This window comes from Pseudophryne corroboree, chromosome 1 (genome assembly GCF_028390025.1).
Source record: "Pseudophryne corroboree isolate aPseCor3 chromosome 1, aPseCor3.hap2, whole genome shotgun sequence".
Lineage (NCBI taxonomy): Eukaryota > Metazoa > Chordata > Amphibia > Anura > Myobatrachidae > Pseudophryne > Pseudophryne corroboree.
The window spans coordinates 994,894,459-994,909,904 of NC_086444.1; the positions used below are offsets into that span (position 1 = coordinate 994,894,459).

Here is a 15,446-nt window from a genome sequence, read left to right on the forward strand (position 1 = left end):
ACAGCAGCCGATATTGTTTGAGCGGCGGGCGCTGGCAGCCGCGCTGTCTCCCCCAGCGCTGCAAAGGAAGGGGGGCGGGCGGGGGAGCTGATACACAGCAGGAGCCGAGAGACCGCGCTGTGCCTATGGCGGGGAAGCTGCGCCGCTAGCCTGCCAGGGATTATGCAAGGGTAGCGCAGGAGAACTGCTGCGGCTGTCAGCCGCGTTGGACACCATCCCTAGGCGCAGCGCGGTGGAGGGAGGGAGCGCGCCCACAGGATCACTGCGTGAGACGTGCTGTGGCCGGGAGACACCAGCATGGAGGGAGGGAGGGCTGCAGCGGGCGATGCTGCGCTGGCAGCAAGTTAACCAGAAGGCAGCAGCGTGCAGAGGGACTAACGTTATAAAGATCTACTGCACAAAGATCATAATTTTATGAACTAGGGCCCTTGTTACCACCAGTACTCACAGTACCCTGAGACACTCCTGACTCTGTGCTTCTGGATTTTGCTGTAGAGAGATGTAGATCCATTTAGCTGGGCTCCTTGTCTCTCCGTTTTGAAGACTTTTGTCCCCCTTTTATTAGGTTGACGCAGTCTTTTTCTCTTGTGGTTAAACCTGCACCCTCTTTTCATTTAGGAGGGATTGGGCAGTTTCTCTTTAGGTAAAGCCTGCACCCTCCTTTTAGTTAGGAGGGATTAGGCCATCAGAACATAACATAAAAAAAAATTATATATATTAGAAATAAAAAGGAATTATTGCGCCACTTGTGTTCACCAACGTTTACGTATCCTGAATGTGAAATGTACCATACAAATGAATCTGACACTCCTTAGAAGTTTAAAAGGGCGTCTGCTTACCCCCAGACAGGGATGGCGGTTCCCTGGAGCATAAAATTAAATACACAAATGGGGGGGGGGGGGTTTTAGCGACCACTGGTGTCTAAAATGATAAAGACTCACACTATAGGTGAATAAGTAAAATATAAAATACAGTTTATTCACGTACAAATTTAAAACAACAAATCTTTTTCTAAAAAATGGGATAAAATGTATACACACAATATATAATACCAGTTAAAATTTATAAATAAAATTTTTCTTAACTTGGTATGCAGTCACTGCCAGGTTGTCCAACGCGTTTCGTCATTTGATGAAGTCTGAATGACGAAACGCGTTGAACAACCTGGCAGTGACTGCATACCAAGTTAAGAAAATTTTTATTATTTATACATTTTAACTGGTATTATATATTATGTGTGTATACATTTTATCCCATTTTTTAGAAAAAGATTTGTTGTTTTAAATTTGTACGTGAATAAACTGTATTTTATATTTTACTTATTCACCTATAGTGCGAGTCTTTATCATTTTAGACACCAGTGGTCGCTAAACCCCATCCCCCCCCATTTGTGTGTGTGTATATATATATATATATATATATATATATATATATATATATATATATATATATATATATATATATATATATATATATATATATATATATATATATATTTTTTTTTTTTTTTTCATAATAATGCTATATGGAGCAGGAGCTCCCAATCTGTGCTTCTTTCCTCCTAGCACAATTTTTCAAACTGAGCGAGGAGGGATGTGAAGGGGGAGGAGCCGGCTGTGCAGACAATGCTAATTTTTAGATTGTGCCACACCTCCGGTTGCAAGCCTCACACCCCTACTGTATAGGACTCCAGTGTCCCCTAGTGGATGAAAGAGAAAAATAAGATTTTACTCACCGGTAAATCTATTTCTCGTAGTCCGTAGTGGATGCTGGGGACTCCTTAAGGACCATAGGGATTAGCGGCTCCGCAGGAGACTGGGCACAACTAAAGAAAGCTTTAGGACTACCTGGTGTGCACTGGCTCCTCCCACTAAGACCCTCCTCCAGACCTCAGTTAGGATACTGTGCCCGGAAGAGCTGACACAATAAGGAAGGATTTTGAATCCCGGGTAAGACTCATACCAGCCACACCGTATAACTCGTGATACTATACCCAGTTAACAGTATAACAACTGAGCCTCTCAACAGATGGCTCAACAATAACCCTTTAGTTAGGCAATAACTATATACAAGTATTGCAGACAATCCGCACTTGGGATGGGTGCCCAACATCCACTACGGACTACGAGAAATAAATTTACCGGTGAGTAAAATCTTATTTTCTCTAACGTCCTAAGTGGATGCTGAGGACTCCTTAAGGACCATGGGGATTATACCAAAGCTCCCAAACGGGCGGGAGAGTGCGGATGACTCTGCAGCACCGAATGAGCAAACTCTAGGTCCTCCTCAGCCATGGTATCAAACTTGTAGACTCTTGCAAGAGTGTTTTAACCCGACCAAGTAACAGCTCGGCAAATTTGTAAAGCAGAGACCCCTCGGGCAGCCGCCCAAGAAGAGCCCACTTTCTTCGTGGAATGGGCTTTCACAGATTTAGGGTGCGGCAGTCCAGCCGCAGAATGTGCAAGTTGAATCGTGCTACAGATCCAGCGAGCAATAGTCTGCTTAGAAGCAGGAGCACCCAGCTTGTTGGGTGCATACAGGATAAATAGCGAGTCAGTTTTCCTGACTCCAGCCGTCCTGGAAACATATACTTTTCAGGGCCCTGACTACGTCCAGAAACTTGGAATCCTCCAAGTCGAAAGTAGCAGCAGGCACCACAATAGGTTGGTTCACATGAAAAACTGCTACCACCTTAGGAAGGAATTGGGAACGAGTCCTCAATTCCGCCTTATCCATATAAAATACAAATAAGGGCTTTTGCATGACAAAGCCGCCAATTCTGATACACGCCTGGCCGACGCCAAGGCCCACAGCATGACCACTTTCCACGTGAGGTATTGTAGCTCCACGGATTTAAGTGGCTCAACTCAATGCGACTTCAGGAAATCCAACACTACGTTGAGATCCCACGGTGCCACTGGAGGCACAAACGGGGGCTGACTATGCAGCACTCCCTTAACAAAAGTCTGAACTTCAGGCAGTGAAGCCAGTTCTATTTTGGAAGAAAATCGATAGAGCCGAAATCTGGACCTTAATGGAACCCAATTTTAGGCCCATAGTCACCTCTGACTTGTAGGAAGTGCAGAAATCGACCTAGCTGAAATTCCTCCTTTGGGGCCTTACTGGCCTCACAGCACGCAACATATTTCAGCCATTTGCGGTGATAATGGTTTGCGTTCACTTCTTTCCTAGCTTTAAATAGCGTAGGGATAACTTCCTCCGGAATGCCCTTTTCCTTCAGTATCCGGCGTTCAACCGCCATGCCGTCAAACGCAGCGCGGTACGTCTTGGAACAGACAGGCCCCCTGCTGCAGCAGGTCCTGTCTGAGCGGCAGAGGCCATGGGTCCTCTGAGATCATTTCTTGGAGTTCTGGGTACCAAGCTCTTCTTGGCCACCCGGAACAATGAGTATAGTTCTTACTCCTCTCCTTCTTATTATTCTCATTACCCTGGGTATGAGAGGCAGAGAAGGGAACACATACACCGACTGGTACACCCACGGTGTTACCAGAGCGTCCACAGCTATCGCCTGAGGGTCCCTTGACCTGGCGCAATATCTTTGTAGCTTTTTGTTGAGGCGGGACGCCATCCTGTCCACCTGTGGCCTTTCCCAACGGTGTACAATCATTTGGAAGACTTCTGGATGAAGTCCCCACTCTCCCGGGTGGAGGTCGTGTCTGCTGAGAAAGTCTGCTTCTCAGTTGTCCACTCCGGGAAGGAACACTGCTGACAGTGCTAACACATGATTTTCCGCCCATCGGAGAATCCTTGTGGCTTCTGCCATCGCCATCCTGCTTCTTGTGCCGCCCTGTCGGTTTACATGAGCGACCGCCGTGATGTTGTCTGACTGGATCAGCACCGGCCGGTGTTGAAGCAGGAGTCTAGCCTGACTTAGGGCATTGTAAATGGCCCATAGTTCCAGAACATTTATGTGTAGGGAAGTCTCCTGACTTTCCCATATGCCTTGGAAGTTTCTTCCCTGTGTGACTGCCCCCCAGCCTTGAAGGCTGGCATCCGTGGTCACCAGGACCTAGTCCTGTATGCCGAATCTGCGGCCCCCTAGAAGATGAGCACTCTGCAGTCACCACCACAGCGACACCCTGGCCCTTGGAGACAGGGTTATCCGCCGATGCATCTGAGGATGCGACCCGGACCACTTGTCCAACAGATCCCACTGGAAGATCCTTGCATGGGACCTGGCGAATGGAAATTCTTCGTAAGAAGCTACCATCTTTCCCAAGGCTGGCGTGCATTGATGCACCGACACCTGTATTTGTATTAGGAGGTCTCCGTCTAGAGACGCCAACTCCTTGGACTTCTCCTCCGGGAGAAACCCTTTTTATCCTGTTCTGTGTCCAGAACCATACCCAGGAACAGTAGACGCGTCGTAGGAACCAGCTGTGACTTTGGAATATTCAGAATCCAGCCGTGCTGTTGTAGCACTTCCCGAGATAGTGCTATTCCGACGAACAACTGCTCCCTGGACCTCGCCTTTATAAGGAGATCGTCCAAGTACGGGATAAGTACTTCGGCCATTACCTTGGTAAATACCCTCGGTGCCGGGGACAGACCAACGGCAACGTCTGGAATTGGTAATGACAATCCTGTACCACAATTTTGAGGTACACCTGGTGAAGAGGGTAAATAGGGACATGCAGGTAAGCATTCTTGATGTCCAGTGATACCCTGAAATTTTCCAGGCTTGCAATAATCGCCCTGAGCGATTCCCTTTTGAACTTGAACCTTCGTATATAAGTGTTCAAGGATTTCAATTTTAAAATGGGTCTCACCGAACCGTCTGGTTTCGGTACCACAACATTTTGGAATAGTAACCCCGGCCTCGTTGAAGGAGGGGTACCTTGATTTCACCTGCTGGAAGTACAGCTTGTGAATTGCCGCCAGTACTACCTTTCTCCGAGGGCAGCAGGCAAGGCTGATGTGAGGCAACGGCGAGGGGGAGTCGCCTCGAACTCCAGCCTGTATCCCTGTGATACTACTTGCAGAACCTAGGGATCCACCTGTGGGCAAGCCCACTGGTCCCTGCAGTTCTCGAGACGCGCCCCCACCGCACCTGTCTCCACCTGTGGAGCCCCAGCGTCATGCGGTGGACTCAGAGGAAGCAAGGGAAGATATTTGATCCTGGGAACTGGCTGACTGGTGCAGCTTTTTCCTTCTTCCCTTGTCTCTGTGCAGAAAGGAAGCGCCTTTGACCCGCTTGCTTTTCTGAAGCCGAAAGGACTGTACCTGAAAATACGGTGCTTTCTTAGGCTTTTGTGAGGAAACCTGAGGTAAAAATTTTTCTTCCCAGCTGTTGCTGTGGATACGAGGTCCCAGAGACCATCCCCAAACAATTCCTCACCCTTATAAGGCAGAATCTCCATGTGCCTTTTAAAGGCAGCATCACCTGTCCACTGCCGGGTTTCTAATACCCTCCTGGCAGAATGGACATTGCATTAATTCTGGATGCCAGCCGGCAAATATCCCTCTGTGCATCCTTTATATATAAGACAACGTCTTAAATATGCTCAATGTTAGCAAAATATTATCCCTGTCTTAGCGTATTAATATTATCTGACAGGGTATCAGACCACGCTGCAGCAGCACTATTTATGCTGAGGCAATTGCAGGTTTCAGTATATAACCTGAGTGTGTAAATACAGACTTCAGGATCGCCTCCTGCTTTTTATCAGCAGGTTCCTTCAAGGTGGCCGTATCCTAAGACGGCAGTGCCACCTTTTGACAAACGTGTGAGCGCCTTATCCACCCTAAGGGATATCTCCCAACGTGACCTATCCTCTGGCGGGAAAGGGTACGCCATCAGTAACTTTTTTAGAAATTACCAGTTTCTTATCGGGGGAAACCACGCTTCTTTACACACTTCATTCATTCATTTGATGGGGGAACAAAACACTGGCTGCTTTTTCTCCCCAAAAATAAAACCCCTTTTATGTGGTACTTGGGTTCATGTCAGAAAATGCGTAACACATTTTTCATTGCCGAGATCATGTAACGGATGTTCCTAGTGGATTGTGTATATGTCTCAACCTCGTCGACACTGGAGTCAGACTCCGTGTCGACATCTGTGTCTGCCATCTGAGGTAACGGGCGTTTTTTGAGCCCCTGATGGCCTTTGAGACGCCTGGGCAGGCGCGGGCTGTTAAGCCGGCTGTCCCACAGCTGTTACTTCATCCAGCCTTTTATGTAAGGAGTTGACACTGTCGGTTAATACCTTTCACCTATCCATCCACTCTGATGTCGGCCCCACAGGGGGCGACATCCCATTTATCGGCCTCTGCTCTGCCTCCACGTAACCTTCCTCATCCAACATGTCGACACAGCCGTACCGACACACCACACACACACAGGGAATGCTCTGACTGAGGACAAGACCCCACAAAGTCCTTTGGGGAGACCGAGAGAGAGAGTATGCCAGCACACACCAGAGCGCTATATAATGCAGGGATTAACACTATAACTGAGTGATTTTTCCCCAAATAGCTGCTTGTATACATATATTGCGCCTAAATTTAGTGCCCCCCCTCTCTTTTTAACCCTTTGAGCCTGAAAACTACAGGGGAGAGCCTGGGGAGCTGTCTTCCAGCTGCACTGTGAAGAGAAAATGGCGCCAGTGTGCTGAGGGAGAAGCCCCGCCCCTTTTTCGGCTGACTTTCTCTCGCTTTTTCTGGAATACTGGCAGGGGTAATTTTACATCTATATAGCCTCTAGGACTATATATGATGTAGATTTGCCAGCCAAGGTGTCATATATTGCCCTCAGGGCGCCCCCCCCAGCGCCCTGCACCCATCAGTGACCGGAGTGTGAGGTGTACATGAGGAGCAATGGCGCACAGCTGCAGTGCTGTGCGCTACCTTGGTGAAGACCGAAGTCTTCTGCCGCCGATTTTCCGGACTCTTCATGCTTCTGGCTCTGTAAGGGGGACGGCGGCGCGGCTCCGGGAACGAACACCAAGGTCGGGTCCTGCGGTCGATCCCTCTGGAGCTAATGGTGTCCAGTAGCCTAAGAAGCCCAAACTACCACCTGTTAGGTAGGTTCGCTTCTTCTCCCCTTAGTCCCTCGCTGCAGTGAGTCTGTTGCCAGCAGATCTCACTGTAAAATAAAAAACCTAAATATACTTTCTTTCTAGGAGCTCAGGAGAGCCCCTAGTGTGCATCCAGCTCAGCCGGGCACAAGAATCTAACTGAGGTCTGGAGGAGGGTCTTAGTGGGAGGACAGTGCACACCAGGTAGTCCTAAAGCTTTCTTTAGTTGTGCCCAGTCTCCTGCGGAGCCGCTAATCCCTATGGTCCTTACGGAGTCCCCAGCATCCACTTAGGACGTTAGAGAAACAAAAATTTAAATAAAAAGAAAACATTAAGATAACCGAGCAGGAGCTCAGTTAGCATAGACCGGCTCCATCGGCACAAATTTCAAACTGAGGGATTATGTGGGATAGAGGGGAGGAGCATGTTCACTTCTTAGATTATTTAAAGTGCCAGCTCCCTGTAAGTCACAATCATCACCCCCATGGTCTTCACGTTGTGGCAGTGTCCCGTAGTGGCTGACAGAAAAAAAAAAATTATAGTTTAAAAAGAATTTTCAAATATTTGATTATGCACATCTGCAGAACGGATATCCTCGTCAAAAACTGGGGGGGGGAGGGGGAGTTGGGTGGTGCGGTCAAATGTAATTATGACCATGCCAATTAAGAGGTTAGGCACAGGTTTCTTCATTAGCCAGTTTCATTAAATCATCTGTACACAACCATGTATCCTTAAAACTTTGGACTGTCAGGGTGCATGAGAAACGAGTTTGGGAAAAACCCTGATACAAGGAGACTTTCACTAACATGTAGTTTGAGAGATCACTCCCAACCCCCCAAAAACAAATATCCATACACCAAATTAGGCACAAAACCTGTGCCCAACTTACATCATACTTCCCAAGGTTAGGTTTTTGTTTTCCAGCCAGAATTTTCAATGCGGTTGACTTTCCAATACCATTGGTGCCAACCAATCCAAGCACCTCACCAGGTCGAGGAGTAGGCAACCTGTATGTAAAAGATTTGCAGGTACTGTAATCTTAAATATTCCAAGACATCTGGAAGACTTGTGGGTAATTGGCAACTTTAGTAAGCCGATGCTACTTTATACATGTTTGCCACTGAAATTTAAAATGATGTGCAAAACAGGATGTGTTTTGATTTTAAGATCAGTGCTGCTTTAAAATTTGGTATCAAACACATTGAGAAACTTTTGTAAATTTACCACTTAGACATTAAAGTAATGTTAAGATTTTATAATTTACCAGTGTACATTTCAACGTCAATTCAAAATATTAAAGACACAGAGAAAAACAAACTAAGGGGGGAACTCAATTGAGAGCGGTAAAATAGGAATTTAATTACCTACCTGTCAATCCTTTTCTGCAAGTCCATAAGGGATATTGGGGGAATCTAGTACGATGGGGTGTAGGCGGGGTCCAAAGGAGCCAGTGCACTTTAAATTTCTTCAACTGGGTGTGCTGGCTCGTCCCCTCTATGCCCCCTCCCACAGGCAGTTACAGGTAAAAACGTGCCCGAAGGAGAAAGGACATATATATATGAGAAGGAAATATGATAACAGAGTGGTGAGATTTACATTCCAGCACACCACTAACATAGAACAACCAGCAACGGCTGTTAACAACAACAGCAAGCAGCTGAACAGGTAACCATATAACAAAAACCTGCAGACAAGTCAATGCACTGAGGCGGACGCCCAATATCCCTTATGGACTATGAGAAAAGGATTTACTGGTAGGTAATTAATATCCTATTTTCTCTAGCATCCATAAGGGATATTGGGGGAATCTAGTACGATGGGGATGTCCCAAAGCTTCCAGAACGGGCTGGAATGTGCGGAGACTACTGCACCACCGCCTGCTCAAACTGGGTATCCTCTTTGGCCAGGGTATCAAAATTGTACAACTTCACAAAAAAAAGTGTTCTTCCCCGACCAGGTAGCAGCTTGGCAAAGTTGTAAGGCCGAGACTCCACGGGCAGCCGCCCAGGAAGAACCCACAGATCTTATAGAGTGGGCCTTCAGAGACTTAGGAAAAGGTTAGGCTGCAGACACACAGGCCTGTTGAATAGTAAGCCTAATCAAACGAGAAATGGACTGCTTTGAATTACAACCCTTTTTCTGTGCATCATAGAGCACAAACAAAGAATCCGTCATTCTGATCCGAGCCGCTCTCTTAACATAGATCTTCAAGGATCACACAGCATCCAATACCTCCGGAGGAGCAGAAGCGCCAGAACTGGATGGAATCACAATAGGCTGATTCAAGTGAAACACAGAGACAACTTTCAGCAGGAACTGCTACCTAGTCCGGAGCTCCGCTCGGCTCTCGTAAAAGACCAAGTATGGACTTTTACACGACAAGGCCCCCAATTCTGAGACACGTCGAGCAGAAGCCAGGGCCAGTAACATCACCGTCTTCCACGTGAGGTACTTGTCTTCTACAGTCATCAGAGGTTTAAACCAGGAGGACTGTAGAAATTCCAACACCACATTCAGATCCCAGAGTGCCGTAGGCGGCACAAAAGGAGGTTTTATGTGGAGCACCCCTTGCAAGAAGGTCTGAAAATCTGGCAACACCCCCAATTTCTTTTTGAAGAAAATGGAGAGGGCTGAAATCTGGACCTTAGTGGAACCCAGACGTAAGTCCCTATCAACACAAGCCTGCAGGAAATGTAAGAAGCGTCCAAGTGGAACTCAGCAGGCGGATACGTGCGTTCCTCACACCAAGAGACATCTCCTCCAGATATGATGATAGTGTTTTGACGTCACAGGTTTCCTGGCCTGAACCATGGTAGCAATAACCTTGGAAAGGCCCTTGTGAGCTAGTCAAACGAAGTCACCGTAAGTCCGGGTAGATGAATGGTCCTTGTTGAAGAAGAATGCGTCCTACTGGTAGAGGCCAATGGTCTTCAACGGATATGTCCAGAAGATTCACATTCAAGTCTTCCAAGGCCAATCCGGGGCAATCAGAATTGCGTGGACTCTGATTCGCTTTAGCACCCTTGGGAGAAATGGAATCGGAGGAAACAGGTAGACCAGCCGGTAAGGCCAATGCGACACCAGTGCATCCACTGCCCTCGACTGAGGATCCCTGGTCCGTGAGCAATACCAGGAAAGTTTCTTGTTGAGATGAGAAGCCATCATGTCTGTTTGCGGGCAGCCCCACCGGTTGATGACCTGCTGGTGGAGACCTCACTCCCCAGGGTGGAGATCGTGATAACTCAGGAAGTCCGCTTCCCAGTTGTCCACAGAATGAAGATTGCGGACATTGCTCTTGCATTTCTTTCCACCCAGAGGAGTATCTTTAACACCTCTCGCATGCAGGCTCTGCTTTTTGTCCCTCCTTGTCGACTGATATAAGCCAACGCTGTGGCATTGTCCGACTACTTGGATTGCATGATCCTTGAGTAGAGGAGAGGCCTGAAGCAAAGCATTGTAGATCGCCCGAAGTTCCAGAATGGTGATCGGAAGGAGGGCTTCGTGGGCTGACCACCTGTCCTGGAACTGCGTCCCTTGGATGACAGCTCCCCATCCCCTTAGACTCGCATCCGTCGTGAGGCGGGTCCAATCCAGAATCCCAAAACTCCGGCCTTCCAGGAGATTGGAGGACTGCAGCCACCACAGGAGGGAAATCCTGGCATGAGGTGACAGTCAAATCATCCGGTGCATCTGTAGATGCGATCTGGACCACTTGCTCAGGAGATCCAACTGAAATGTTCTGGCATGTAACCTCACATACTGGATCGCCTCGTTTGAGGCGACCATCTTTCCCAACAATCTTTTGCAAAGATGTACGGACAATCGAGTGGGTCGGAGCACCATGCGGACCATCTCCTGAAGTGTTCTCGCCTTGTCCTCTGGTAGGAGCACCTTCCGGGCCACAGTATCCAGCAACATCCCCAGGAACAGGAGCCTCTGAGCTGTCTCCAGGTGGGACTTCTGTAAGTTGAGGATCCACCCATGGTCTGACAGAAGGTGGATAGTGTGGTCGATATGGAGCAATAAAAGCTCCCTGGATCTTGCTTTTATCAGAAGATCATCCAGGTAAGGGACAACATTGACCCCGAGTTGGAACATCATCTCCGCCATCACCTTCGTGAATACCCTCGGGGCTGTGGACAGGCCGAAGAGCAGTGCCTGGAACTGGAAGTGATTGTCCAGCAGGGCAAACCGCAGGTACGCCTGATGAGGTGGCCAAATCGGAATATGGAGGTAGGCGTCCTTGATATCCAAGGAGACCATGAGTTCCTGTTCTTCCAGGCCCACAATCACTGCTCGCAGGTATTCCATTTTGAACCTGAACGCCTTCAAATAAGGATTCAAGGATTTTAGATTCAAAATGGGTCTTACCGAACCGTCCGGTTTCAGTACCAAATAGGTTGGAGTAAAACCCATTGCCGCGTTGCGGTATCGGTACAGGAATAATGACGTGGGACTGGACCAACTGTTGGATGGCCTGTTGCAACGTAACTTGCATATTCTCTAAAGCTGGTAAGCTTGATTTGAAAAATTGTTTAGGAGGAGTACTGTCGAACTCCAGCTTGTAGCCTTGAGAAGCGAGATTTCTGACCCAGGTATCCTGGCAGGAGGTCTCCCAGACGCGGCTGAAGTAACGCAGTCGAGCTCCCACTTCGAGATCCCCTCGGGGTGGGTGGGCAGTCATGCTGAGGCCTTAGTGCAGGGGTGGGGAACCTCCGGCTCGCGGGCTGTATAAGGCCCGTAAAGCCGTTTGTTCCGGCCCACCCGCCGCCGGCGTGTCTCAGCTGTCAGGGCAGGGAGGAGAGCACAGCTACATGTATGGCGGCAGGTAAGATTTCAAACCAGCCGCCGGTTCGTGAGCCAATCAGAGCTCGCGGACCGGCAAGCAATCAGAGGCCGCCGCTGCAGGTCCGTGAGCTCTGATTGGCTCACGAACCGGCGGCTGGTTTGCGGTCCCACACGCCGCCGCCCGACATAGCCGCGCTCTCCTCCCTGCCCTGACCCCGACACACGCCACCAGATGGAGCAACAGCGGTGATCAGCACAGTGGGGTGGGGCATTTGTGGATCTGGCACTGCGGGGGCATTTGTGGATCTGGCACTGCACTATTGGGGGCATGTGTGTATCACGTCCCATTTTAATTGGCCACACCCATTTTTTGGTGCGCACGCACTCAGTACCTCTAAGGTGCAGACCTACTGGGGGGCAGGGTAATTTTTAAGTTGAGAATTTTTGTATGGCCCCCGAAGAATTTTATAAATATCCAAATGGCCCTTGGTAGAAAAAAGGATCCCCAACCCTGCCTTAGTGGAAGCAGAACTGGTGGTCTTTTCCTGAGAACTAGTGCTTGCAGGCTTTCTGGACTTCCCTCTGGTGCCTCTAGTCGCATTGGAGGCACCTCTGGCCTTAGATAGAAATCTGTGAGAACGAAAGAACTGGACAGACGGCCTCGGGTAGGAACGTCTCGCCGGCGGTGCTCCAGAGGGGAGAAACGTGGATTTCCCAGCCGTAACTTTGGAAATCCAGGTATCCAATTCAATCCCAAAGAGCCATTCCCCAGAAAAGGGGAGGGATTCCACACGTTTGGATTCTGCGTCCGCAATCCATTGACGCAACCGCAAGGCCCTGTGCGCCGACACTGCCATGGCTTAAGTCTTAGCATTAATGTTCCCCATCTCCTTGAGCAAATCACATAGGACACGTGTAGTGTCCTGAATGTGTTTTAGGAGGGTTACCATAGTAACCAAGGGATATCCCCCGAAAGGCTCCCCTGAATTTGAGTGGCCCAGGAATGAATGGCATGGGTCATCTAGCAACCCCCAATGACCGGCCTTTGTGATATACCTGCTGCGGTGTATATAGACTTTAGTGTAGTCTTTCTACCACCAGGATCCTTCATGGTAAGGGAGCCCGGGGCAGGCAGCACCACCTTTTTAAACAGGCAAGAGACTGATACATCCACCCCAGGGGGTTCCTCCCAAAATGTCCTACCTTCAGGAGCAAATGGGAAAGTGCGCAAAAACTTTTTGGACACTTGGAATTTTTTGTCTGGATTTTTCCATGCCTGCTTGAATAGGTCATTTACTCTGTAGAGTCAGGGAAAGTGACATTAGGCTTGTTTTGTATAAAGAAAAATGACTGCTGTGACGCAGCGTCCTCTAGAGAGAGCTTTAACACGTCCCGTATAGCCAGAATTAAAGGTTCAATACCCTGAGCAGAATCAGGATCTCCACTAACGGGATCTAGGTCATCCCCACTCTCCTGTATATCATCTGTATCAGAGAATAGATCAGGTAACCCACGTTTCTGTGGACCTGCATGAGAGGGGGAAGGGAAGGGGGGGGGGGGGGGGGGGCTGTGCATCTGCCCTAGCAGCTAAATCTGCAACAGCTTGTTGTAGTAGCTAAGTCTTCTGCACATTAGCAGTGAGCTGGGAAGACATATCTGACATCATAATTTTAAGAGACCCTAACCAGTGGGGGCTCTGGACCCTCTCCCCCGTCCCCTTCACTGGTTTGTGAAGACTGACTGCATTGTTCATATAAAACAGAGTCAGTAGATAATTGAGAGAATCTGGTGTGACATACACTGCACAGTGTGTGTTTACCCATGTTTCACAGTAAGCACAACATACACACAGACAGTGATTTTGCAAGCCTGCCCTACTGTATGTGAGAGGAGACACAGAGAAGGACACCAGCACACCCTAAGCTGCACAGCCCCAGTGAGGGTGTCAGCTCACTATATTACAGTAAACACTAACAATTTCTGTCCTAAAGAGGATCCAGATAGTGTACACAAGCGGCTCTCCCCCTTTGCTACACCCTGTACCAGATACCCAGCGTGGCTGAGGAATCAGGATGTGTTGCGTTTGCCGTCTGTGGCTGCAGTAAGCAGAAAAAGGCGCCAAAACGCCTCAGGTCCAGCTCTGATATAGCTCCACCCCCTCCAATGGCACCGGAGTTACACTAATATATTATACTGGCAAAATCTCCTTTTAGATCAAAACATCACAAGTGCTAGTCAAGCGTTTTTGTGCCAGTTCCACATGGGGGATCTTAGCGGGACCCCACCGGGGGGGTCCCGTACAGCGCGCCTGTGGTCAGCCGCACTTTGAACCGGGTGACTTCCCTAGCGTAGCCCCCGGTGTGTACTCACCACCGATGTCACCTTCAGGCAGCATTAGGAGTGTGCGGCGTGCTGCGGCTGTGACAGCCAAGACGCAGTGCCCCGCTGAAAAACCCACCCTCAGGACGGTGGTCTTGCAGCGGGGAAGCGGCTCTGCACCTCGTAAGGCCGGTGACCGTCTCCCCCTAACTTCCACGGTGCAGGTATGCTGTTGCCCAGACAGCATACCGAAAATAAACAGAAAAAAAGAAACTGAATTAAACTCTCTGGAGCTCAGAGATGTGCATCCTCTACTGAGGGCACTTTTTTTCTAAACTGCCTGTGGGAGGGGGAATAGAGGGGAGAAGCCAGCACACCCAGTTAAAGAAATTTAAAGTGCACTTGCTCCTTTGGACCCCGTCTATACCCCATCGTACTAGATTCCCCCAATATCCTTTATGGATGACATAAAAATAAAAAACAGCGGTGCGGGATTTGCTATTCAATTGCAGGACTGAAAATGGGACGTGGTGATTTCCGTAGAAATCACTGCATCTTTTTCCAAACACCTCCAGAGCAGGTCTGATTTTTCCTAAAATCGACTAGCTCTGGCACCCCAGCGGCACCTGGGGGATAGAGGAAATAGGAAGGACACTAGCAAAATACCATTATATTCCCCCCCCCCCCCCCCCCCCATGGTCACACAACTAAGGGGTTAAACCACAGCCACCCACGGCACACAACACAAACCCCCAGCCACGCATAGACCCTCTTACCAGAGAGCTCTATGCATAATATAGACACGCCCATGAGCTGGAACTGCTCCCCCCACGCCAACAGTTAGAATCTGGTCCTGGCCCCCAGGATCTGTCAAGCTCTGCACTAGGGGCACATATGTGTATAAAAACTATTAACATATGTGCTGTGCATTCTGAGCTGACTACCCACTGTATCTTTAGTGACACATTGCATCAAAAATTCATCTTTCAAAATGAAAAAGTGCCCTCCTGTGTGATCAGCACCATGCCCTAAAAAAATCCTCGAGTGAATGCAATGCTTCATAACTGCAGCAACCTCTGCTCTGAGACGCATTCACACTTCATGTCAGTTCTGCTTTTTCCCACTAAACTTTTTCTCATGAGCAGAACGCTGTCTACCATTTGTCTTGACATCTGTATTTATTGTGAATACCATCTTTGTTCCTGTTTTATGAATGTTGTTATCCACGGACTACTACGGGGCAGGGTGGTGCACTACAGAACAATAAAACCCTACCCTTATATAGTTACATAGTTAGTGA

General features: G+C 48.6%; 1 protein-coding gene across 1 annotated transcript in view; it reads right to left on the reverse strand.

Annotated features, from left to right (window-relative positions):
* The window catches only part of ABCE1 (ATP binding cassette subfamily E member 1), a 55,296-nt gene that overhangs the window by 29,340 nt on the left and 10,510 nt on the right, over window positions 1–15,446 (reverse strand). Inside the window, exon 5 of the mRNA XM_063920606.1 lies at window positions 7,929–8,046. Within this exon, the coding sequence (XP_063776676.1) occupies window positions 7,929–8,046 (118 nt within the window). The remainder of the gene's footprint in view (window positions 1–7,928; window positions 8,047–15,446) is intronic.